Source organism: Leptodactylus fuscus, chromosome 2 (assembly GCF_031893055.1).
Source record: "Leptodactylus fuscus isolate aLepFus1 chromosome 2, aLepFus1.hap2, whole genome shotgun sequence".
Taxonomy (NCBI): domain Eukaryota; kingdom Metazoa; phylum Chordata; class Amphibia; order Anura; family Leptodactylidae; genus Leptodactylus; species Leptodactylus fuscus.
The window spans coordinates 221698444-221724973 of record NC_134266.1 but is presented as its reverse complement, the minus strand read 5'-3'; the positions used below and the strand labels follow the sequence as shown (position 1 = coordinate 221724973).

Sequence of the window (26530 nt, the reverse complement as noted above, 5' to 3'; positions counted from 1 at the left end):
TAGCACACAATTCAGAGTGAGTGACTAGTGTAGCAGTAAGTAAGAAAATTAATCTGATAAGTGGAGAAAGTAGCATTTTCTATGGTAGATACATTACAAAGTTACTTATATTTACCTGAGCTGAATTTGTTCAGACTACAGTGACTTTTTAAAGTACAGCATTCCCTTAAAAAAAGATATTATGCAAGAAAAAAAGATACCTGTGTAATTCTCTGTATGGCTGCAGAGTCCCCCAACTCCTTCTTCAACTCTTCATAAGATTTTCCATTCTAGACAGAAATGATGAGATGTTATTCATACAGTTGTGCAAGGTGACATGAACACTACTGTAAGACAAGCTAACAGCAAACATAGGCCACATTTATTGTTTAGTTACTGAATTTGGCAAGAAATGGAGGGGATAAAAAGTCACATCTAAAACTGCACACAATTGGGATTGGCCAATCTGCTCATGTACTATTAGCCTCATTTATGAAAAGGAAGACTTACGTTACAGATCAGATGCAATTCTAGCCAACTTTAGTACCTTCAATTTCATTGGTATAAAGTAAGTCATTGCATTCTACTAACAATAAAGTCTCAGCAGTTACAGTAAGAACACTCATACAGGATAAATCCAGTGACCATTCTGTTTTCCATTATTATTGACTTGTAATAACATCATTGGCCTGAACCCAAATGTATTGGTTTTTCTGCTTATGACAAAAGCATTAAAGTGTAACTAAACTTTCAGACAACTTTTTGGCTCCTTTTTGTGAAATCCTGCACTTCTTTATTCTTTCCTTTATTCCATTATTGAGAGCTGAAATCTATATAATACTTTCAGCAGGTGTAAAGAAGTGAAGACCCCCGGGAAGGACTCAATACAGTAATATAGTACATGAGTTGTTGATTCAAGTCATCTACATATGGTACAGACTCAACATTTTGGCCCACCGGGCCTTCATTAGATTTTGTAAATGGAAGGAAGGGGAAGAGGCGTGAGTGAATGTGGCGTATCCACTTAGCTGAAGCGCTGATACTACTCTGCATTAACTTGGGCCTGTTCCCCTTCCTTCCACTTATATAATCTCATGAAGGCCCAGTGGGCCGAAACGTTATGTCTGTATCATATGTGGATGGCTTGAATGAAAAAATTCCTCTTTATTATGTTTCCACGGAGTCATTCTGTTTTTTCATTATTAGTAAATCCGCCCCATTACGCCCAACAATGCAGTCATGTCAATCCACAATGGCCCTTATTAATAAAGAATGCAGCTTGTGCTGAGCAGTGTGAGATTTTAGCAGCAACAATGGAGGAGATACACTGAAAAGGCTTGTCAGTTCAGCTAGGTGGGTGGAGATTGAGTTTAGCTCCTGAATAAATGGGACTCTCGAGCTCTCTCGCTATCTAGCTGGACTTGTGAAATAGCCACTTTCAGGTCAGGTGGTAAAACTTTTATAATGGATTATACAGTCATTCTGGGATGGATTCGTAAAGTAAGTAGACCAGCCTCATCAGGTCTAAGATCTATTCCATTACATGTGCTGTTTGTAGGGGAAAAACTGATGACAGATCCTTCATAAACTGTGTTCTCTTGTAACAAACAGTAACCTATCACTATAATAAATCTTACACTCCATTTCTGTGGGTCCCAAGCCAGGAACCATCCTGTAAAGTTTGGTGGTTCAAATCCTTGTTTGATGATGAGTATTGGGGTTTCTGGATCTCGGCCACTGGGATGAGTCTTTAGGTAGTCCACTGCAGTGGCCACTGATTCTTTCTTTTCAACATCATTGGCCTCTGCTCCGATCCAAAGGAATATCTTAAGGAGGAAATGAAATTCATGAAGAAAGTTTGTTTAAAAAAAAAAACACTACACAAAATACATACTGTATAATTATTACTAACATTACATTTCTATTCATAAAGTTATAGGGTTGTCACCAACCTACCACCAACAACGCTCTTTCCTCTCCTGCCTTATTGTACGATCTAGAAATTATGTTTGCAACTTGCTACCAATACATTGTAAAGCGTGATAATATTGTAATGTCAGCAGTTAATAGAGTATATGTATTGTAATGCTAGAAATCTGATATCAATAGGTTCACACTAGTGTTCGGGTCTCTGTCATTTAGGTCCACATGGGGACCTGAAAGACTGAGACCCCATCTGCTTAAAAAGACTATAACGGAGTCGGCTGGGTGTCTGCCCGATTTTACACTCAAACCGGCAGAGAGAAAAGTTCTCTTTGCAGAATATTTCTTTCCCCCAGTTTTAGACGAAATCTGTAGTGGAATCTCCTATTGAGTCTCCCGTGCCTTTGATATATCTGTGTTCACCTAACCTGATCCCAGGTGTCCAAAAGCATGACATCAGTTGGATCAAGATCATCCTGGTTGTAGTCCGTGACTTCAGTTACAACAAAGCGTCCGGTCTTGTTAGAGCATTCAAACAGCCGAGGATTCACTTCTGCTTCTTCCTGCTGAAGCCTGAAGATACAAAATGGATTCGTACAAGGTTTACAGGATATTTGCAGGCCAATACCAATCCATGGATTCTTAGTTTTTACATAAACACTCAAACACAAGGAGGATCTAAGTAAAATGAATACTATTTGTTTTATTATTAGGATTTACTTATCTGTTTCTAAAACTATTGCGCAGCAGGACATGGCAACAAAGGAATCCTTCTTTGTTCTATGAATGTTGGCCAAACTCTTCAATTTCAGTGGGACTGCTAAAACATATGGTGGTGTACTAAAATGTTCCCAGAGGTCAGAAAAATGTTAGAATTAACACAGAAAAGACTGAAGAGGAGTGGGAACATATGAATGCAGGTGCAGGTCCAGGAAGGAGGGGGGGGGGGTTCACCTAGGTAATAGTTAATATTACAAAATACATTTGCAGGTATCCCTTATTAAGACATTTAGTGTAGGAGATACAAAAACACTAAACTTTAAGACGGGCAATTTTCCTCAGCTAAAGGATGAACTTAGGGCCATAAACTGGGACAGTGTCTTTTAAAACAAAAGTACGCAGGTTAAATGGTGAAAGACATATACCGTATGGAAATAAGGATCTTCTGAACAAAAAAATGGTGTGGTGAAGCAAAACTACAAGAGGTGCAATAAAAATGAAAAAAGAAAGCGTTTAAACTATTAAAACAAGAAGGAAGTGATGATGCATTAAGAATTATATGGAGAAAAATAAGATGTGTAAGAAACACAGAAAAAGATCATGAAAATAGGGACAGAGGTTTATTTCCAAAGAAAGTAAAATGAACCCCCCAAAATTCTTCAATTATATAAATAACAAGAAATAGTCTGTGGGCTCTCTCAAAAACCATCTGGGAGTAATGGTGGAGGAGGATGAGGAAAAGGCTAATCTATGAGATGCCTTGTTCTTTTCTGTATTTACACAGGAGAATGCAATGAGGGCTGACATGACTAGAGATAATGTAAATTCTCCATTACATGTCACCTGCTTAACAAGTTCTCAGTATTGCATCCTCTTCTTTTTAATTTAATAATAATAATATAATAAATTTTATTTATATAGCGCCAACATATTCCGCAATGCTGTACAATTTGTAGGGTTCAAATACAGACAGAAAGATACATTACAAAGAAGTAGTCACTTCACACAATGGGACTGAGGGCCCTGCTCGCAAGAGCTTACAATCTATGAGGTAGAGGGGGTGACACAAGAGGTAACAGGGGCGTCATTGCTTATACAGAGGTCAGACACTTTTGTAGTAGAGGTGACTGTCGTTGCATAAACATAAGACTTTATGAGCCGTCGACAGTCATGTCCTTTAACATGTTGATGGAGCTTGGACCTATGGAGTTAGCATGAGATGACATCATATCATGTGGGGAAATGTGGGAGCAGGGACAGAGGAGGGTTAAGGGTTTACGTTAGACATTGTGATAGGCCTGTCTGAAAAGATGCATAATTTGTTTATTAATGACCTGTTAGAGGGTTTACAGAGCTGCTTTCCATATTCACAGATGATACTGAAATGGAAAAAGCCTCAAATTGCTGGAGTTATGGACTACCATTTTGATATGTTGTTTATGTGTTGTTTACATTTCTTTATATTTGAGTTGGATCATTATGGCTGAATCGTCATGACTCATGAAATTGTCATGTGACATGTCCAAGAAGACAACTTACATTTACATGAAAACACCCTGCTTATTCCTAGAAGTAGCTGACCACAAAGAAAGATAAAGATAATGCCAAGTGAACATGTCTTATGTGTCAAACCTTCTTCAGTCTGATAAGATTTTGCTTAAGCAAAGCAGCCTGTAACTTCAGCAGGCTGAGCTTTTGTGTTTTGACATTATACGTGAGTGTATCGTGTCATTTGCAACAAAACTCCCATTGCGATGACACATCACTAGAGCATGTGATCCTATTGCTAGAATGATACTAGTCTCATCTTTGACAATACTAAACTCTGTAAAATAATCAAAACTGAGGAGGTTAGTGGAATATTACATAGGGATTGAGGGATACATGAAAAATGAAGTTTATATAGACAAATGTTAAGTTATGCATTTTAGCCATGGAAATAAAAAATATGATTAAGTACTAATAGCAATTTACTGGTTAAGACTGTCACCAAAAAAGACTTGGGGACTTTGGTGGACAGCAAGCTTACCTTTAATGCCAGGCAGCTGCCGCCAATGGCAAATACAATTATGGGAGTATAGAGTAGAGAGCATTTCACCAGCATCATAGGACCCGGATTCTTTGCTGTAAAAGCAGTGAGACTGTGAAACTTACTGCCGCAGGATATTGTGATGGTGCACGTTCAAGAAGGACCTGAATGCCTTTCTTGAAAGGAAAAATATTACAGGCTACAGGTATAGATTTTAGGTGCCAGGGTTTTATACTGATTGTTATATTAAGGAGTGAATTTTTTCCCTTGACATGGGGAAATAGCCAACAGCCTCATGGGTTTTTTGTGCCTTCATCTCGATCAGTATTGTAGGGTTGTATATTACTTTGTTAAATGTGACATAAACATTCATTTTAGGTTGCGTTCTGTCCAATCAAAGTGACTCAATTATTTTTACCATGTAGTTGTACCATGCACAGAACTGGGATACCTTTTATCATTAGCATAGGGTGCCTTTCCTCCTAGAATCTCCCAAAACTGCACAGTCTCCTGGCCTTCTGCCAACGTCTCACCATCACCATCAGCTAAAATAGCTGCCAACTGCTTGGCCATTTCTCGTTCATCTCCACTTGAGCCCTATTACATAAAGCACAATAACTTTGGTTATGTAATTGTGATACAGATATGTAAATTTGGATTACCTTCCAAATAATATACATACACTATTCAGAAGCTAGAGAGAACATACACGTGAGAAACAGAGCTTAAAACCCAAGATATCTATACACAAAAGAGAAATTCAGCAGGACTATTTTATATATATGAGGGTGTACCGGCTCTATCATGACATCATCTGAATTTCACCATACCCAGTTTTTGTTCTCATGAGATAAGCTGCCACTGGAGATGTCTGTAAGTGACTTACTCAGTTTTTTCTCCATTCAAAACAACAGATACTTGCCCTAACTCATTGACTTGTATGTGTATGCGGAAATCAGAAGGAATAGCTGCCAGCTCAATGAGGGTTTGGCTGAAAGCTTTTGAAGATACATTGATAGCTTTAAATCTCCTAAGGAATGATTATAGATAAATTCAGGATTCATTCGCTTATACGTTGATCAAATAAGCTTTGTAAATAAGACCATGGGAAGGACCTCCTACATGAGCAAATCGGCCGACATTCCCAAATCCATATGAACAGCCATGCCAGGCTCTGGGGCCGAAGTCCCTTTTTTGACACAGTCGTCCGCCACAGAATTCCTCCTTAACTACATGCTGCTGACTGATTGCTATTCTTGCCATTAAAGGTGTTGTGCAGGACTATCAAAAGCATGGTCGCTTTCTTGAGGTCACTTTCTGAGAAGAAGAAAACAGCCAGGCTTTGGAGTCTTGCACAAGGTGTTCATTTTCTCCTTTCTGACAGTAGAAGGCTGTGTATCAAATCTTCTCATAGTAGTACACCAAAGGGTCATACATTTACGATGTACAGACAGACAATCATAAAAGTAAATCAGAAAGGAGATCAAAGAAGTTTATCAAGACCCAGTGTATTGAAGGTGACTTGTTTGCGCCTGGATTTTGGGCCCAGTTGCTGCAGCAACTTTTGTGACCTCTACAGTTCCACAAGTGTCTATTGCATGCTCACCTTCCCATACCACAAGAAATACCCTGACTGTGTCTTGAGCAGAAACACGTCATTGGAGTTGAGGGAAGAAGCATATGCAGGAACTTCTACGGCTTTGGTGTTGGAAGGTTCAGTCCCATGAATCTGGAACAATCTCACAGGAGGCTCAGGCTCCTCACTTCCCTTCCTGGATGTACCCCCCTGATCAAACAAGAAAATCATAGCCAGTAAAGGAACATTTCACATGGAACCCTGGAGTTGGATGTTAATATAACTTTGAACTGTTTGTTGTGCTGATCCTCTGTTATTCCTCTTGTAAGTGTATGAATAAATTGACTATTGAGTGTTACCATTTCACCTTACAGGCACTATAAAATCTGTGTAATTAGACAATATTACACTAGGTTCACACCTGCACTCGGATCTACTTGGGGACCCAAAATATGAAAACCCAATCCTTTAAAAAGCTGATACACACGGAAACCTGGCGGATCCCATAGATTATAATGGGGTCTTCTGGGTTTCCACCCAGTTTCCACCAGAAAAATGCAAAGTGCAAAGTCCTGCTTGTGAGGGCCCCTTTATACGGCGTAAGCGCTAGGCTCATTCCGAGCCGTACACACGAGCGCTTCTAAACACTTTACGAGCGCTCCCATTGAAGTGAATGGGAAGTGTTTAGAAGCGCTCGCGTGTGCGGCTCGGAATGAGCCGAGCACTTACGCCGTGTGAAGGGGCCCTAAGACTTTTCTCTCTGCATTTTTCAAGCCGAATGGGGGATGGAATCCTCAACCGGAAAGCAAGCGCTGATGTGAATCCAGCCTTAGAAAACGTAGGGACAAGTTGTCAAAGTGGTCATACATATTCATTAGGAATAACAGAGAAACACACAATTTTTTTCTTATGGGAAAGCAAATATGTATTTAGAGGCTTACCTCAAATATGACAAGCTTTCCTTTGAACATGGCCATGAAGTGTCGAGGTTCCTTTCCCATACAAACTCGCACTTGCACAGGTTCACCATTAAAATCCTGATCAAGTTGAACAGCCAGATAAGCGGAGGCTGCCAGCTCGTCCTGTGATGCATGGCGTCCCTGCAAGGAAGATGCCAGTTCAGGTATTCAGGGTAAGGGTGGATTCACATCTGCGCCCGTGCGCGCTTTAAGCAATCCAGCTTGGTTTCCGTCTTCTGCCCCGAGAAACTGGACAGGGGACGGAAACCAGTCAGTCAGTTTTCAAACCCATTCAAGTGAATGGGTTTGAAAGGTGAGCACCTGTGAGCGTTTTGTACCTGTCCGCAGCAAAAGCAGTTTTTTTTACCTGGACACAAAGTTCTGCATGTCCGACTTTGTGTCCGGTTAAAAAAAAAAAACGGTTTCACCGCGGACAGGTACAAAACACTCACGGGCGCTCACCTTTCAAACCCATTAACTTGAATGGGTTTGAGAAATGACTGCCGTGTTTCCGTCCCCTGTCCAGTTTCTCGGGGCAGAAGACGGAAACCAAGCTGGATTGGCTAAAGCGCGCACAGGCGCAGGTGTGACCCCGCCCTTATAGTAGTGAGACTTGTGATAAATATCTACCAGGCAAATTCCAGCATAATGTCTCATAACTTCTAGGGCCACTTACTTGCCATATATAGAGAATATAATGTGGCTTCTTGTTCACGTGGTATGTATAGAGCACGAGGTAACAGTCGCCACCATAGAAAAATCCATACCACTCCACCTCTACTGGTACTAACTCCAGATTCTCAATCCTCCAAACCTAAGAAAAGATCCAAGTTACTGGTAGTAGTAGTAATAACAATAATAATAATAATAATAATAATAATAATAATAATATTATAATACATTTTATTTATGTGACAACATATTCCTCAGCACTTTACAAATTGTAGGGTCCAAGTAAAGACAAAATGAGACATTACATAGTAATAAGACATTACATACAATGGGACTGAGGGCCCTGCTCACAAGAGGTTACACTAATTCTCTGACAATGCACAAATCTGTGTGTTCTAGGTCTGTGACAAGGTATGCAACACGTACAGACAGCCAAGACATGCTCAGAGTCTTATGACAGTGCTGCTGCTTAGTATGAAACTGCACAGCTTTACAGGTTCTATTCTTCTAAGAAGCAATGGTCTTAGTGGACCATTCATCCATACATATGGATTTATATTGAGTCAGACGCATCCAAAGCATGCAGTAGAATGAACCTCTTCGGAAGCCCTACTATGGTCAGGTGCTTGAATCCTAAGGGTTGGTTCACACTAGTGTATGTATTCCATCCGGGGAGAGTCTGCATGGAGACTCCCCCCCCCCCCCCCCCGACAATCGCAATTGCAAGCGCTGTGCTGTCAAAGCGCACGGACCCCATAGACTATAATGGGGTCCATGTGCTTGCTGCGCACTGCCCACATGAACGATTCCGTCCAGGGGGTCTCCATGTGGACCAGACAGAATACATACGCTAGTGTGAACCGTGGTGAGACCATGATAGATGTTTGATAGATTTGCTAGATCTGTTAAAAATGGATGCACACAAACAATTTTAACTGCTGTATTGTATCTGCTCTGTTTTTCCATTTTTGACGGCATCCAAGTGGTCTTTCACTTTTGACACAACCCTCTGATTGGTACAATTAAAAACTAAAACTTGCCCCGCAAATAAAGAGCCCTTACCTATTTCTGTCAACAAAAAAGACATCAGAATACGTTGACCCCGGGAAAATCATCAAAAAATAATATTTTATTAGTAAACGTGGTAAAACATAAGACCAATATAAATATGGCATTGCCGTAATTGTAAAGACCTGCCGGACAAAGTTGGCTAAAATGTCTTTTTAATGCAAAGTGAACATCATAGGAATAATGCAAAAAATTATGATAGAATTGAGAGGTTTTTTTCACCTGGACCCCCATAAACGTTAATAAAAGCTAATCAAAACATTATATGCACCCCAAAATGGTGCCAAATAAAAGCACAACTCAGTTATGTCAGCAGAAAAATAAAAAAACACGAAAACTTGGTGATCTTCAGTAGTTGATACCTTTTTAATGGCTAACTCATAATGATGACAAATGGCTAACGTTTCGAAGCGCAAAAGGCTCCTTTGTCAAAGCAAATTTAAAAACATTTTTGAAGGATGCATATATATATATATACACAGAGCAGGCACAAAGGGTGTTAGATTTCAGGAGGAGGGGGGGGGGTTGTTAGTAGTTGGTGAGACAATGTAAGCAATTGGTGGAGACATTTGGTCGAGACAATGTGGTAATTGGTGGAGACAATATAAACACTTACAGGTCCTTGTCAGATCACACGCTACTGTAAAAAGACATGAACCCCTGTGATGCATTAATCCCACACTCTAGTGTCTGAAACAATGTCATGAATTTATATTCATGTATGCGTCTTTCTCTCTTAGATCTGAAATTCCCTCTCAAAATCAGAATTTTCATGTCATTGGTAATGTTGTGGTCCCCCCTGCAAAAATGTTTTGACACGGGAAGGTCAGATCTTTGTTCTTTAATAGTATGGCGATGTGAGTTCATGCGCAGTCTAAGTTGCTGTCCGGTCTCTCCAACATACAGATTATCAGTGGAGCATTTGGTACACATAATTAAATACACTACATTGGATGTGCTGCAGGTGAAGGTACCTGGAATGTTATATTCCTTGTTCGAGTTTGGTATCTCTATCCTGTCAGTGGTCAGTATGTGGGGGCAGGTTTTGCACCTCTTATTCCCACATGGAAATGTTCCTCCCCAACCAACGCAGGAACATTTCCATGTGGGAATAAGAGGTGCAAAACCTGCCCCCACATACTGACCACTGACAGGATAGAGATACCAAACTCGAACAAGGAATATAACATTCCAGGTACCTTCACCTGCAGCACATCCAATGTAGTGTATTTAATTATGTGTACCAAATGCTCCACTGATAATCTGTATGTTGGAGAGACCGGACAGCAACTTAGACTGCGCATGAACTCACATCGCCATACTATTAAAGAACAAAGATCTGACCTTCCCGTGTCAAAACATTTTTGCAGGGGGGACCACAACATTACCAATGACATGAAAATTCTGATTTTGAGAGGGAATTTCAGATCTAAGAGAGAAAGACGCATACATGAATATAAATTCATGACATTGTTTCAGACACTAGAGTGTGGGATTAATGCATCACAGGGGTTCATGTCTTTTTACAGTAGCGTGTGATCTGACAAGGACCTGTAAGTGTTTATATTGTCTCCACCAATTACCACATTGTCTCGACCAAATGTCTCCACCAATTGCTTATGTAACACCCCCTTTGGCCACACCCCCGGGTAGCGGGGCGTTCGGATAAGTATGAGTTGCCGTTCTACCTTGCTTAGCGCAGTGCCTCCACCCTTGTCGGTGATATTCTGGTGCTTCCGGGTTGACAGTACCTTTCTTCAGATCTCTGTCCGGGGCTTGACAAGGGAAAGCCCCGCCCACACCAACACGCCAGAGAGGATTGTGGTATAAACAAAGAAACTTTTATATGGAACTTAATAAAAGTAATGGTGAAGTACAATATGCAATAACATTCACAGCATCAGTAAGAGGTGGTGCTTTAAACGATAAACCTATCTAGAAAATGGCAGGTCTATATGGCAAAGCCCTAGTACAATGTATAACAATCACAAAGCTCAGTCTTAGTACAAGGCCTGTTGCCGCGGTTCTGGAAAGAATCTTCTTTCGTTGGTGCACATGAAATATGTCAGAAATGAACAATGCTCCTTTAATTCCTAGCAGGGTAATATTCCTTAGTCCAGAAGATTTGGTACACTGCAGAAAATCCAGTACTGGCTACAATCATCTATCAGCAGCAGCAGGCTTTATCCCTTACAATAGGACATGGCAGCACAGCAGGTGCCTGGATGCATCAAGTCTCTTTTACTCCTTCTGCAGTGCTCAGCTTAAAAAGTTATACTAGACAAGAACAACTCACTCCTGGATCATAGGATGCGGTCTAAATAAGAATGCTGGTGGTAGGTACACTTACAGTTCCAGAGGAATTAATGCTGTCCTGTCCAACAGGCTGCCAAAGGGTTAAGTCTGGAAGAACATTCCGGTGTAGCAGGGAGGTGCCTCCGTCGGTTGTGGAGAGTATGAATACCCTGTATTTTCGGCAAATCGTCCTGTGGAGTTGGTAACCTTTTCTCTGAAGGAATTAAATCCTCTTTCTTGTTGCTTTCAGCCTCTGGGAGCTCAGGAGATCTTATTCCTGCATCCACCTGTGATCCCTCTCTCCTGCAGACTGCCTGAGCACATGGTCTCCCCTGCCAAGCAGCCCCTCCCATCCTCCAAGGATTTGATAAACAATCACAATTGCTTTCATGCTGCATGCACAATGTTTGCAAACTGTTAACCCCTCGTTGCCTTGAACTGCACACAGGGGTTACACTTACATTGTCTCACCAACTACTAACAACCCCCCCCCTCCTCCTGAAATCTAACACCCTTTGTGCCTGCTCTGTGTATATATATATATATATATGCATCCTTCAAAAATGTTTTTAAATTTGCTTTGACAAAGGAGCCTTTTGCGCTTCGAAACGTTAGCCATTTGTCATCATTATGAGTTAGCCATTAAAAAGGTATCAACTACTGAAGATCACCAAGTTTTCGTGTTTTTTTATATTTCCAACCCACTGGCTAACACGGTACAACAACGAACATTTTCCTTTTAGCAGAAAAATAGAAAAGTTATAAATTTTGAAAGGCGGAGAAGGAAAATATTAAAAGTCTCCAAGCATTAATGTCCAAAAAGGGATTCCATCCATCCAGGTTGAAGTGTCAATTGTAAATCAGCTAGGTTTTGTTAGAGATATTTCAGATATTTTGTAGCCTATCTTAATGGTTAGTAGATGAATGTTTTCATGTCATGTAATATTATGGTGTCTGAATTACACACAAGGCTATAAAAACTTAAAACGTAAATTCTCCGATTATCCTATATAAGGGAGAAAGTCACTCTGAAAACATAATACTTACCTAAAAATTACAATGTATTGTAAAGTACTGTGGAGCTAAACTGAAGACAACACAATAATAAGTAATATGCAAGAGCAAAATACAGTGAACCCTTGTCCTAAGCCCCCTTGCAGATGACAGTGTGAAATGTCAGTTTACTATTTGGGTTTTTCCTGGCACATTGACCCATTCATTTCTATGGGCCCATACACATGACCATGAATTATAAGGTCCCGTGTGCAGGCTGATAGTCCGGGCTGCAAAATATGGAACAGGTCCTATTCCTGTCCGATTATGGGCCCTGGTTCCGCAGCTCCTCTACATTGAATGAATGGAGCCATGGAAGCACAGTCAATGCACGGACGGCAGTAAACAATATGCAAACTGGCAACCATCACCTTATCCAGACCAGATTTTCTGGAACAGATACTCAGTTTCTACATATCTTACGCATACTGGCCATCTTCTTTCAGAAGACTTGTCAAAGCATATTAAGTGGTTGTCTAGAAGAGGTATAACTGTAATAGGCATGGGGTAGATAAAAAATACAGTAATATATAGTGGGAGCTAAATCCCATAAAACAGTAGACACTTACCTCAGCACTTCCACTTCCATCATCCACCATGCGCTCCTGGGCAGCCACTGCTGGCTTGGCATGGAGTAAAGAGGCATCAAATTTCTCTTGGCTGACTTTAGCTGTAACACACAATGACATTAGATTCAGCAAAAATTTACTTTCCAATTCTTACCAATTCCAATTCTGACTTTTTTTTAAGATAAGATAATCCTTTAAATAGTCCCACAGTGGGGAAATTTTAGTTGGAAGTCAGGAAAAAGGTTTGTAGAATTTTATAACTTCAAGTTGTAAAGATATTTGATCGCTAAAGGGTTTTTCTGGACTCCGCAAATCAGCTGTTCTGGACTGTCTATGGCATCAGAGGACAGAGCTGGAAGCAGGAGGCTCCTTCCCCTTGGTAGTGGCGGTTATCTGCTCTTCATTTGAAAGGGGGTAGAGCTACAGTACTGCAACACTGCCACTATACAAGAGAAGGGTTTCCAGCTACCGGTTGCTATCCCTATATAAGTGCCAGCACCAGAGGCAGCCTGAAACCGCTGAGCTGTATAAGATCCAGGTGTGGACCCAAATGATCTGTTACCAATAACTTATCCTGAGGAGCAAAAAGAATCAGTATCGAAAGCAGCAAAGGGACTGGAAAACTCCATTAATATTAAATTAGAGCAATGGACTATATGCACCTGGATTCTTGGTCCCAGTACTCCCTTGATATATTATTAAAAATATATTTAGTTTAATCGCATTAAAATGAAATGGAAAGCGATTTAGTGTTAATTCTGCAATTTACTTACCAACCTTACTGGCACTGTACGCCTTTCCCATACCAACAGACTGGTCCTTCACAGTCCATTTCTGGAACAGTTGTTTGAACATGGCAGACTCTGCACCATCATTAACAGTTTCCACGTTGGTACTGTGCGGATAGGATTTCATCTTAATAAATTCCTGTTAAATTCAATAGGATTTAGCTTTAGTATATACTTATCCATTCCTTCTACACATTGTGATAAAGAAGAATGTCAACAATGTATCCCAAAGATACAGGAACAATCTTTAATGACATAGGATTGTTACTTACCAAAGCTCTAGACATTGCAGTTTGCTTTTCTGCCTTTGTGGCTCCCTTTCCCTTCCAGACATATATTTTGGTCCCACCTTGATCCAAGATATAACAGTCCTGGAAAAGGAGTTTGGAAATGCTTCACACTCACTGATATGGCATCATACAGATTAAGCATCTATCATTATAAGGATGGATTTTCCTTTCCTCGCTATAGTTTTTGTAAATTCTGTATAACTGTACTGGCAGGCTGTTCCTGGTCAGGAGCTGGAGAAACCTGCTCAGTGCTCCTGCCAGTGAGATATCTGCTTCTTGGTTTACCCTCTCACAGCAAGCCAGCTGTTACACAGCTGCATCTGCATCTCCCTGCTGCTCCATCCCTCTCCTCCTTGTCATCAGAACATACTTTTTAGTTACCAAATAAGTTTCTGAACATTAACAGAAAATGTAGAAGCAAGGAAATGAGAGGAAGATGTTACTTTCTCATATAATAATAATAATAATAATAATAATAATAATAATAAATGATTAGGAAAGGTATACTTTATTTTACCATAAATTCACTATGCATGACACAACACCCCCAGCAATGAAACATCCCTCTTGAATCTTTCTTTACCTGGTGATTTAGCATTTCTTGAACTAATGGACGCGCTGCCACCTCTTTCACCTCCATTTGTCCACCAGCATCTGAAACACTAGTATGAAGTCACAAATGTGAATTGAACTCAGCGTAATTTATTTTCTGTAAATCACAGTTTATATACCCACCATCCATACAGGGAGCTGCAAAGCCTCGTGGGAACTGAAGGACAGGAAGTGTGGAGAAGTAAACTACTTGTAGACTACTTCCCTGTATTGTCTTTGCCCCCTGTCTCAGGCTAAGTTCACATTTGAATCCGCTTAAAAAATCTGCATTTTTCAGGTGGAAACCTGGTGGACCCTATTATAGTCTAGTGGCCTACAAGTTTCAGTGGGTAACCGCTTTTTGAGCAGATTAGGCTTTTAATCCTGGGCCTCCTAGTTGACCTGAAGAATGGAAAGCCAAACACTAGTATGAACCTAGCGTAAAAGAGAAAATAAAAATGTGTTGCTGCCATAATGGGGCTATATGGAGCAAAAAAAAAAAAACTGCTATGAAACCACAGTGAAGGCTTATACAGCCATAGAACAGATTGCCGAGCAAGATCATGCAGACCTGTCAAAATTTCACGAACATTAAGATAGATTTAAAACCTCAGAATTGTGCAGGTTCCAGTTTTTGATGAATATTTTTCACATAAAAACAGAGAAAAATATTAGAAAAATATCTCATGAGCAGCAGGACCACGACTTCTGGACAGCTCCCTCAACCCTAATATTTCTACGTTGTATCGAGTGACCAAACTCACCACACACAAAACAAATTTTACTTCGTAGTACGATATTTGTTGTGCAGAGATAATAAATGATATGTTGTTCAGTATGTACAACATAACCACTTACTGGTACAACATGATGTTAGCCTTCTGTGCTTGGTCAGCAACTTCATCAGGGGTCCCTGGACCAATTCTTTGGATTCTTTCTCCAAGTGTATTTGCAATAAGTTTCATTAATTCTGGCGATGCTTGTTCATTATCTCCTTCAATGACGCCAATCTCCATCCTGCCTCCTCTTTCCCGATCACGTATGTCTTTAGCTAGTAACATTCCCTTATGACAAGACATAGAAGGGTTGGTATCACTTCTATTAATGACATCACCAAATATTCTCATCAGGTTTGATAGTACAATAACAATCTTTATTTATATGACGCCAACATACTCCACATCACTATGGATTTACCAGCATTACAAGTATCAAACATTAAGAGATAAACTATAGGGGTGAAAATAGACAACGCTTGGGGTAATCCTAAGTGTTCAGACTTCAGACATTAATCTAAGGATCCATAATTATAATATACAGTACTTTCTGCTATAAGGTTCTGCTCAAATCTGCATTATAGGTTCCATTTAGAACTTCAACTGCAGTTGCCGTCATTTGGAAAATAGTGCTACACGCAGCAGCAATGTTCTTGTCACTCCAGCCCACACCTTGGCACAACGCGCCAGAACATATTAGTCAGTGGAATCAAATGGGTGACTCCAGTGTTGGGTCCTGCACAGGATTATGGTTTCTGATATAAATGGAAGCCACACTGCTGAAGTGAACACAACCAAACATAACAGTGTTTGACTGGGCAATTCATAACGACTGGCATATTTACTGCCGGTCTTTATGTCCTCTTCCCCTGTGAAGGATGAGCTTAATTCATGATGAGGCTGTGACTTTTCATGAGTTAGATGCATCCTCCAAGTTCCCTTACACCTAATTGAATTTATACCATAAAAGAGGGGTAAATGATGATGAATGGGGAGTGGGTAATAGCTGCACCTACATCTCTTTCAGAATACTGGCAAGGCTGGAGCAAAAATGACATTTATGACTATTTAATTGCCTATTTGCTGCTATTTACACCATAAAACTGGACTACAAATAATAACTAATCCCCCCCAATTGTTTTGTGCACTGCTGCTTTTCTCAAGTATAGAAGGAAACCAAGAATATAGGGCAGATTAAAAATCTCCATGCAAATGTTATTGTGGTCATGGGTGGACATAACAAGTGTCAGTGGATCCTGGTAGTTATGTAAGAGAAATGACCGCCTAATTCTGGTAGCTGTTCTCTTACAATGCGCCTAAGGCTCTCATCTGAATGAATTTCACGGCACACTATTACTAGTAGATTGTTCAATAGACTTAGGAACTGCTAGAGGCTCAGGCCCCACGTAGTGAGTTGGAGCCAAAAAACGACTGCATCACGTTGATTTCTGAAGCATTGTTCTTAGAAAGTCCGCAGAGATTTCCTCCCTCTGCGGACTTTCTGCTTCTATTATACATATACAGAAAATCTCAGCATTTCCAGAGGTATAATTGACATGTTGCGATTTATAAAAACGTGAACATTTTTTAAATCACTGGTTTTGTGTTGCAATTTTTTTTCTGTAGTGTAGATGGAATTATCTAGAATTCCATCTACTTTGCAGATACTGTAAAAAGCAGCGTTTACACGACATGGGACATGCTTTTACGGTCCGCAAGTTGCTGATCAGCAACACTAGTAGCTGATCAGCAACTTACACTCCGCAGATGTCTGTGACCTGCCGCACTCGCCCATAGAGTTCTATGGGCGAGTCAGTGCAGTGCCGTGAATTGCGGCCATTACGGACATGTTCTAAAAAGTGCGGAACTTGGTTGCAGCCCGGCACACCATGGATAAAATATCCAGTGGTGTAAGAGGCCGCACTGAGTATAATGTGTCCACAAGTGGTCCGCAATTGAAAACCCTCAATTGCGGACCATTTGCGGACTTAAACTACGGTCGTGTAAGACCAGCCTTAGGGTGGTGTTTTCCATTTAGGTATAATAGGGGCAGAAAGCCCTCAGATCTTACTGCTGCTTCACCCTGGCCACATTTGCTAGGCTTGTCACAAAGATTGATCCTAATGGATATATATCTTTTTTTTACAGTAACGTCCTATACCTTCATTCTTTCCGCTTTGTTGCTTTCAGGTCCATTCCATTGAATGATAACTTTGCCGAGGTCCAATAAGAATACATCACCAAGATTAAAACTGTTCCAGCTCAGCTCCACCTATGTATAGAGAAGATATCATGATGTTATGGGTGTAGAAAACATATTTTGCAGGTCGATGAGAAATATTGCAGGATATTAGTTTCATGCATTTGAGAGTCAGAGAAATAACTGTTCCTTCCTTTAAAAAATATATGTAGGTTCCACACCACAAGGAAATACAATTTGGCGACTACTGCAATGGTCTATTATATAATAATTAATTCTTAAAATATATTATACTAGCTGGTACCCGCGACTTCGTCTGCGGTGATTGTAGCAGTGGGTATATACAGGTGAGGGTAAGGTTTTCGTAGTATGTATAAGGTATGGGATATGAAATGTAACTTTGTATCTTGTTGTTGCTGTAATTCTGAGAATACCTGAGACTTTTGTGTTGAAGTTACTTTGTATTTGAGCTGCTATATATACGGTGTTGTGAGAAACTTTACATAGTGACTTTGGGACAGAAGTATTTGAAGTTAACCCTTTCCCGCCGATGGCATTTTTGGATTTTCGTTTTTCGTTTTTGACTCCCCTCCTTCTAAACCCCATAACTTTTTTATTTCTCTGCTCCCAGAGCCATATGAGGTCTTAGTTTTTGCGGGACAAATTTTTCTTCATGATGCCACCATTATTTATTCTATATATTGTACTGGGAAGCAGGGAAAGAATTCAGAATGGGGTGGATTTGAAGAAAAAATGCATTTCTGCGACTTTCTTACGGGCTTTGGTTTTACGGCATTCACTGTGCAACCAAAATGACATGTCCCCTGTATTCTGTCTTTCGTTATGATGCCGGGGATACCAAATTTATATGGTTTTATTTACATTTTGACGCCTTAAAAAAAATCCAAAACTGTGTTAAAAAAAATTTTTGGGAAAAGTCGCCATATTCCGACAGCCGTAACTTTTTTATACGTGCGTGTACGGGGATGTATAGGGCGTTTTTTTTTTAGGGACCGGGTGTACTTTGTAGTTCTACCATTTTCGGGAAATGTTATTGCTTTGATCACTTTTTATTAAAATTTTTATCAGAATCAAAACAGTGAAAAAACGGCGGTTTGGCACTTTTGACCATTTTTCCCGCTACGGTGTTTACCGAACAGGAAAAATATTTTATAGCTTTGTAGAGCGGGCGATTTCGGACGCGGGGATACCTAACATGTATGTGTTTCACAGTTTTTAACTATTTTTATATGTGTTCTAGGGAAAGGGGGGTGATTTGAATTTTTAATCCTTTTTATTTGGTTTTTTTTTTTTTTTACTTTTTTTAAACTTTTTTTTTTGCATTTATTAGACCGCCTAGGGGTATTGACATGGGTGGGCGGTGTCGCGGATTGTCAGAGCGGTGGGGGTCGGCAAACATGGCTGCTCCGGGGCGTTAAAGAGAACCTCCTGGAGTATCGTTAAGGTGAGGGGCAAAGTGGTAAAGTATATGTATATGTGATTGTGTGGGGTTAGGGGCGAGGCTGTAGAGAGCAATATGAATTTTGTGGCTTGCTATGGTCCAAACTGTGTGAGATTGCAGAGATGGTGGTGTGAGTTTGGGTTTTGTGGGGTCCTGGCACAAACGTATGTGCGCTATTGTGACGAAAAGTAGCCTATTGCGCAATCGGGTGTATTAACTATGTTTGTGGAAAATTTCAGCCAAATCGGTTGAGCGGGTTTTGCGTGAGGAACAAACATCCGAACATCCAAACTCACAAACCCACAAACTTTCACATTTATAATATTAATAGGATAATACTATGCATAGATATTTCTGTAAGCTGCTTCATATTCTACGGGCAATATACCATACGTATTGCGCTTCTGTGTTGTAGAGATTTACCTCAGTAGCGGTGACATTTCTTTTCCCTTTAACATGAAGCAGTCTCTTCACATCATATGTGTTGGTGTCCACATGTTTCATTCCAGATGCTACTCCTCCTTTCTTATAACTAAGCAAGATAGAAAGTACATTCACATGGTATAGTAAATGGCAAAACATGCAGGACATTAGTAACGCCAATATATGGTTGGTGACATATAAACACATAATGCTTAAAGGAAAAGATAAAAAAAAACCTCCAATAAAAAAAGCTTTTCATAAATGAATGCAAGAAACTGTGTAGTATATACTCTCTGCTTCCATTATACCTGTAGGAAAACTGCCAGTATTTCCTTCAGTATAATTGACATGCTGCCATTTCTAAAACCGCAAAAGTATTGGATATCACAGCGTGTCCGCTGCATGTATTTTTCCGCAAGGTTTGGATGCGATTAACTAGAATCCCATTCTCCCTGCAGTCCCAGTAAACGTCGTGTTCTTTTAGGCTGAGGCCCAACATTGCGGAAACACAACTTTTTTTGTTGCAGATTTTGTTGCTTTTTATAAGCCAAAGCCAATAATGGCTACAAAAGGAATGGAGAATATATAGAAAGCTCTTATACTTCTAATTTTTGCTTGTTCCACTCCTGGTTTTGGCTCAAAAAAACACAACAAAATCTGCAACAAAAAAAAAGCTGTGTTTCCACAATGTGGGGCCTTAGCCTTATGCGGCGTTTCCACCAGCTGGCCTTAATGTGATAGAACTGGCATATGGAAACCTCATGATAAAAACAATCATCATTGCCAATACATCCATTACCAACATTTCCTATAACTGTTTCTAATAATATCACAATGGCAAACTTATTCAAACGAGCACAAGAATACTTTGCAGAGGGATCGTCACAAAATTCTCTGGCCCACATTTACTAATAGACTTAGACAAACAGTCTGAAAATTTGCCAGATTTATCACAATGGCTGACGCTGGATGATAAATCTGGTGTATCTATAGACTGTCTAGTCAAAGTTTTTACTCAGAATTTTAAGTCAAAATTTTGTTACATTTAAGCCACATTCTGAGAAGCCACAACAACATGCCTGGCAACTCAGAAAAATTTTAGCTCAAACTAAATGCACTGAGATGCTACAAAGATGTGCCAAATTTATTGCAGAGTCTAGTCATAACCACAATAGTAAATCTGCCCTAGTGTCACCATTGTCTATAGAGTGTGTCTGATATTGCATCACAGTCTCATTCTATTGGCTAGGCCTGAACCGCAGCTGAGCTGCCATATCAGTCACTGCACATAAAATGGAAAGGTTCTGTATCGGCTCAAATTCAGAAAGGACGGTGTAGTCGAGACACTTTAGCAGCCATACAGCTGATACGGCACACATAATGCCGGGGATGTATAACCACCCTGCCAAGCACAATATCATACAAAAGTATTCAGCATGCACAGCATTATGTCATGGAATGCAGGCAGGGCATCCTTTACAGGCCTGGTTCATATCTGCATTCGGTATTCGCTCAGGGAGTCCGCCTTGGGACCCCCGAATGGAATACCGAACGCATTAAAAAGCAGCTAGCTAAGAAACCACACAGACCCCATAGACTATAATGGGGTCTGTGTGGTTTCCACACAACTCATGCAGAGAGAAAAATACTGCAAGCACCACTTTTCTCTCCACATGATTCACACAGACACCATGTGGAAAACACACCACACTCTGAATTATGCAGAGTACGTGCGCCGTGCCATGCGCCTTGCTCCTGCTTCATCACTGTATTCAAATCATCTGCATCCTCTCTGGACGCAGATGAGTTGAATTCGGGACATATAGTACAGGTCAAAAGTTTGGACACACCTTCTCAATCAACCTTCTTCTGTATTTTCATGACTATGAAAATTGTAGATTCACACTGAAGGCATCAAAACTATGAATTAGCACATGTGGAATTATATACTTAACAAAAAAGTGTGAAGCAACTAAAAATATGTCTTACATTCCAGGTTCTTCAAAGTAGCCACCTTTTGCTTTGATTCCTGCTATGCACACTCTTGACACACTCTTGACGAGCTTCTAGAGGTAGTCACTTGAAATGGTTTTCACTTCACAGGTGTGCCCTGTCAGGTTTAATAAGTGGGATTTCTTGCCTTATAAATGGGGTCGGGACCACCAGTTGTGTTGTGCAGAAGTCAGGTGGATACACAGCTGATAGTCCTACTGAATAGACTGTTAGAATTTGTATTATGGCAAGAAAAAAGCAGCTAAGTAAAGAAAAACGAGTGGCCATCATTACTTTAAGAAATGAAGGTCAGTCAGTCCGAAAAATTGGGAAAACTTTGAAAGTGTCCCCAAGTGAAGTTGCAAAAACCATCAAGCGCTACAAAGAAACTGGCTCACATGGAAAGGAAGACCAAGAGTCACCTCTGCTGCGGAGGATAAATTAATCCGAGTCACCAGCCTCAGAAATCGCAGGTTAACAGCAGCTCAGATTAGAGACCAGGTCAATGCTGCACAAGTTCTAGCAGCAGACACATCTCTACAACAACTGCTAAGAGGAGACTTTGTGCAGCTGGCCTTCATGGTAAAATAGCTGCTAGAAAACCACTGCTAAGGACAGGTAACAAGCAGAAGAGACTTGTTTGGGCTAAAGAACACAAGGAATGGACATTAGACCAGTGGAAATCTGTGCTTTGGTCTGATGAGTCCAAATTTGAGATCTTTGGTTCCAACAACCGTGTCTTTGGGTGACGTAGAAAAGGTTAATGGATGGACTCTACATGCCTGGTTCCCACCGTGAAGCATGGAGGAGGAGGTGTGATGGTGTGGGGGTGCTTTGCTGGTGACACTGTTAAAGGCATACTAAGCCAGCATGGTTACCACAGCATCTTGAAGCGGCATGCTATTCCATCCGGTTTGCGTTTAGTTGGACCATCATTTATTTTTCAACAGGACAATGACCCCAAACACCTCCAGGCTGTGTATGGGCTATTTGACCAAGAAGGAGAGTGCTGGGGTGCTACGCCAAATTACCTGGCCTCCACAGTCTCCAGACCTGAACCCAATCGAGATGGTTTGGGGTGAGGTGGACCGCAGAGTGAAGGCAAAAGGACCAACAAGTGCTAAGCATCTCTGGGAACTCCTTCAAGACTATTGGAAGACCATTTCCAGTGACTACCTCTTGTAGCTCATCAAGAGAATGCCAAGAGTGTGCAAAGCAGGAATCAAAGCAAAAGGTGGCTACTTTGAAGAACCGAGAATATAAGACATATTTTCAGTTGTTTCACACTTTTTTGTTAAGAATATAATTCCACATGTGGTAATTCATAGTTTTGATGCCTTCAGTGTGAATCTACTATTTTCATAGCCATGAAAATACAGAAAACTCTTTGATTGAGGTGTGTACAAACTTTTGGTCTGTACTGTACCTCTGGCCAACCGAGATTGGCGGGACAGGACCCATAATCCGGGACTGTCCCACAGATTCTGGGACAGTTGGGAGGTATGGTACTACCCAGTCTGCCAGCTGCATCTCCCATCATCAAATATGACCTCCTTCTAGGGGGACAAGAAGTTTAGCAATAAAGGAGGTACCCTATAAAAATTTAAGCCTCATGCATACAACATTTGTCATTTTGGCCTGGTATATCTATCCTGAAGTGCAGGGGATGACATTCAAAAGTTTGCTATGGGGTCCAGCCTTTCTTAGTTACTCCCCTGAGTGCAGCGGTGGTGGCTGAAATACTCTTGGGATTTGTGGAGGGAGCAGCAATTGGACTCAAACATGGACATAAAATGATGATATATCCTAGAGGAATCCATGTCTAAAGCTGGAGAATTATTTATCAGACTTAGAAAAACAATAAGATGAGAAGGTTTCCTAGAATAATGGGGATCACGCAGGCAAACAGCTAAAAAATTACATGGTAAAAAATACAATATATCATAGTAGATTTATAAAATAAAATCTCATAAATACAATATCAGTCCTGCAGCACTGTAACTTATGTCTGCTTAGTATTTACATAGGATCTTACTGAGATTATCCCAATTTAACAATGTACGGTTCTGCCAGTACTCACATGATCCCCTGCTTAAAGTATCCCTTGAATGACTCTGACTCATATCCTTGAACCTCCCGATGTTGGACTGGGCTACCACCCAAAAAGTCATCCAGCTGAATGGTATATATGGCTGCTGAGCCCTGCTCATCTTGCGACGAGTCATTTCCAATCCAGTAGTGGATATCATAGAGCAAGGAATTTCCAGATTTCTTTGTCTGGAATTTAGAGATGAACAATCAATGATATTTTCCATGTGTGGTCTTGAGTATCACATTATTCATTAATAATTCATCATTTTATGAGTAGGTAGACAGGACGTCGGAGAAGAAAAAAGCTCAGAGTATTCAGTTTCAGCCTTGCATTTACTGGATTCTGTGCCCGGGGTAAAAGCTTTGCTGGCAGCATCTTGTATTTGCTTACCTTGAGGCTCGCCAGTTGTTCATACTGACATCCTATTCATTTTCTGTTTACATATTGATTATATTGTTTTTACTTCCTTTGGCTACTCAGCATATTGTGTGATGTCTGATGAAGGCTCAAGCCAAAGGCTATGTTTTATAGGTAGAATGTCCTTATTACTGAGACACTTACACAGAGCAGCAGGTAACAGTCTCCCTCATAAAAGTTTCCGTGGGCTTTTTGTGGCACCAGCACAAGATCCATTTTCTAAGGAAACAGAAAATAATTAACAATGAGCGAATCGAGTCAAGGCTGAAGTATTTGTTTCCCCTTCCATGCCCGCTCCATGACCCTAGGGCCAATTCCTCAACCCTTGCTAACACTGCATTTCTTAAGTAGACGGAGTCCTCAAAATGTTCTTGTCAGCTTGTAGCAAAGCGGACGTGACCAACCTGGGCTGGACTCTCTCGCCAAGGTCATAAAATTTTATTCTGAAGCCTATGAACAAACTATAGATTGCACTTAAAGGCAAATTACTAGAGACATAAAAGCAGGTTTAAAGGGCTTGGCTGGGTGCTTTTTAAAATATCTGATCGCATGGATCAGCAGTTTAGGGACAATTCTGACTACCATAACATACATAGCAAGGAGCGGAGGAAGTGGCCCCATACAGCTGAACTGTGTCGGAGGCAACTGTTGCCCCCAGCAATCAGATGATTATGCCCCATCCTAAGGATAGGCCATAAATTTTAAAAAAAAATCCTGGACAACCCCTTTAAGGCTTCAATGGTGCCAGTAGCAGAATTTAGATGAAAGTGAATATACAATTGGGTTATTGAAATCTAAATTTTCTGCAAAAAATTATGTAAGTTACAGTGCACAATATCTGTAATGCCGGCTATTACTGGCGTACTACCTCTCCCACCAGGCACAATCTCAGGTTTGCTACATGCTGTGCAGTTCCTGCTTTTACATGTCGCTGTACACATGGACTTCCGTCTGCTGGATATGCCCATATGCAGGCTCAGGCTTCCTTCTTGCATCTACAAGAGCCAGCACACCCAAATCTTCCCCCAACCAATCTCTGCCAGTCTGTATTTATAAAGGTCTGTTTCACTAGCCAGATCCTGCCTGAGCAACAGTTGCAGCTTGCTAGCTTCCTGTTCCTAAACAACTCCTTTGTATTTGCCCCTGGCTAACCAGACCTCACCCTTGCTGGAATATTTACACCTATTACTACAGACATGTCAAGTCACCCAGGATTCCCAGAGGTCTCCCGGTTTTGACCAGGGCACCCAATGAATGGTCACTTTCTCCTGTGTGCCAGCTCATTAGCATTCACTGCACTTTGAGATCACCTCAGCGCAGTGAATATTAATAAGGAGGTTGCCAGAGATCTTCTAGGAATGTAAAGTTCCCAAGAAATAAAGTATGCAAAGCTGACTGAGCCACAAGCTCTCAGAAACGGTTGTGTGAAGAGCAGATAAGAGCAGAACATAGCGAAAGGTCTTGTGAGGATCAGAGGTGTGGGCAGGTAGCTGAAGATACTCTATTCGTTGGGCAATAAGTAGAATTGAAGGGTTTGGCAGAGGGGAGCGGACGATAAACGTAGGGGGGGGGGTGGATTAAGCAAGCATTGCACTGTCCCTACATAATGTATTGGTATAGAGATATATACCAATATACTGTACATTATATAAAGAATGATTTCTCTATATATCAGCAGGCCAGGTCAGTGTCATTAGGTGTTGCGACATCGGCCTGACCCATGTGACATCTGTACTGACCTTGAAGAGGGCCGAAAGCAGCAGGTAGAGCACTGGAGCCCAGGAGAAGGCCGCTATGGGACATAATACCATGCGCAGGGGCCGCTATGGCACAGTATATTGTGTGAAGAGACCGAGAAGTCAATTACATTGTGTGGAGGAGTCAATATAGGACATGTGCAGGGTCTACTATGGGATATTATACTGTCTGGCCACTTTGGGACATTATACAGTGTGTAAATGGGGTGTTGTATTGTTTGGAATCCAGGAAAAGGGTTGTATGTCACCAGGGGGGCCCAAATCTTTACTAGTTATGCCAATGTGTAAAACACGTTTTTTTCCACAGCTTCAGCCTTAACAGGGGCGTAACTACCATAGAGGCAGCGGAGGCGGCTGCCACAGGGCCCGGCCATTAGGGGGCCCGGTGACAGCCGCTACCGCTGCATGTTTTTTGTTGGTTTTTTTTTTTTAATAGGCCGTTACGGGCCCTATTCACTTGCCGAACCTGGCTGGGCCGGGATCGGTAAGTGACACCGCGGGCCCCACAAAGGCTATCATTATATTTGCAGACCCCGAGCATAATGATCAGAGGCCCGGGAGAGGTAAGGGAATGTAAAAAACACTGTTACTTACCTCTCCACGATTCTGCCAGGCCTCCGTCCTACTTGTCTGATGTCTCTGACGTCACATGAACCCGGCCTGCTTCCCAGGTCATGTGATGTCCGACATCATAGAAATGGGCCGACAGCGGATAAGACAGCATAGGAGCCGGAGGACAGGTAAGTAACAGTAATTTTTTATGTTTTTATTCCCCCGGGTCTCTAATTATTATACTCTGGGGTCTGAAAAGATCCCAGAGTATAATAATTATTTATGGGTGTCCACTATGGGTGCAGGGGCCACTATGGGGGATAATACTGTGTGCAGGGGCCACTATG

At 41.0% G+C, this 26530-nt stretch overlaps 1 protein-coding gene across 1 annotated transcript in view; it reads right to left on the bottom strand.

The window, feature by feature from the left end:
• The window catches only part of AVIL (advillin), a 41738-nt gene that overhangs the window by 2811 nt on the left and 12397 nt on the right, over window positions 1-26530 (bottom strand). The window contains exons 3-18 of the mRNA XM_075265622.1: window positions 24019-24093; window positions 23446-23642; window positions 19374-19482; window positions 17450-17560; window positions 15371-15576; window positions 14505-14583; window positions 13904-14002; window positions 13617-13770; window positions 12844-12944; window positions 7863-8000; window positions 7169-7327; window positions 6258-6437; window positions 5103-5248; window positions 2331-2475; window positions 1617-1805; window positions 201-269 (exon numbers count right to left, since the gene is read on the bottom strand). Of these exons, the coding sequence (XP_075121723.1) occupies window positions 201-269; window positions 1617-1805; window positions 2331-2475; window positions 5103-5248; window positions 6258-6437; window positions 7169-7327; window positions 7863-8000; window positions 12844-12944; window positions 13617-13770; window positions 13904-14002; window positions 14505-14583; window positions 15371-15576; window positions 17450-17560; window positions 19374-19482; window positions 23446-23642; window positions 24019-24093 (2157 nt within the window). The remainder of the gene's footprint in view (window positions 1-200; window positions 270-1616; window positions 1806-2330; window positions 2476-5102; window positions 5249-6257; window positions 6438-7168; window positions 7328-7862; window positions 8001-12843; window positions 12945-13616; window positions 13771-13903; window positions 14003-14504; window positions 14584-15370; window positions 15577-17449; window positions 17561-19373; window positions 19483-23445; window positions 23643-24018; window positions 24094-26530) is intronic.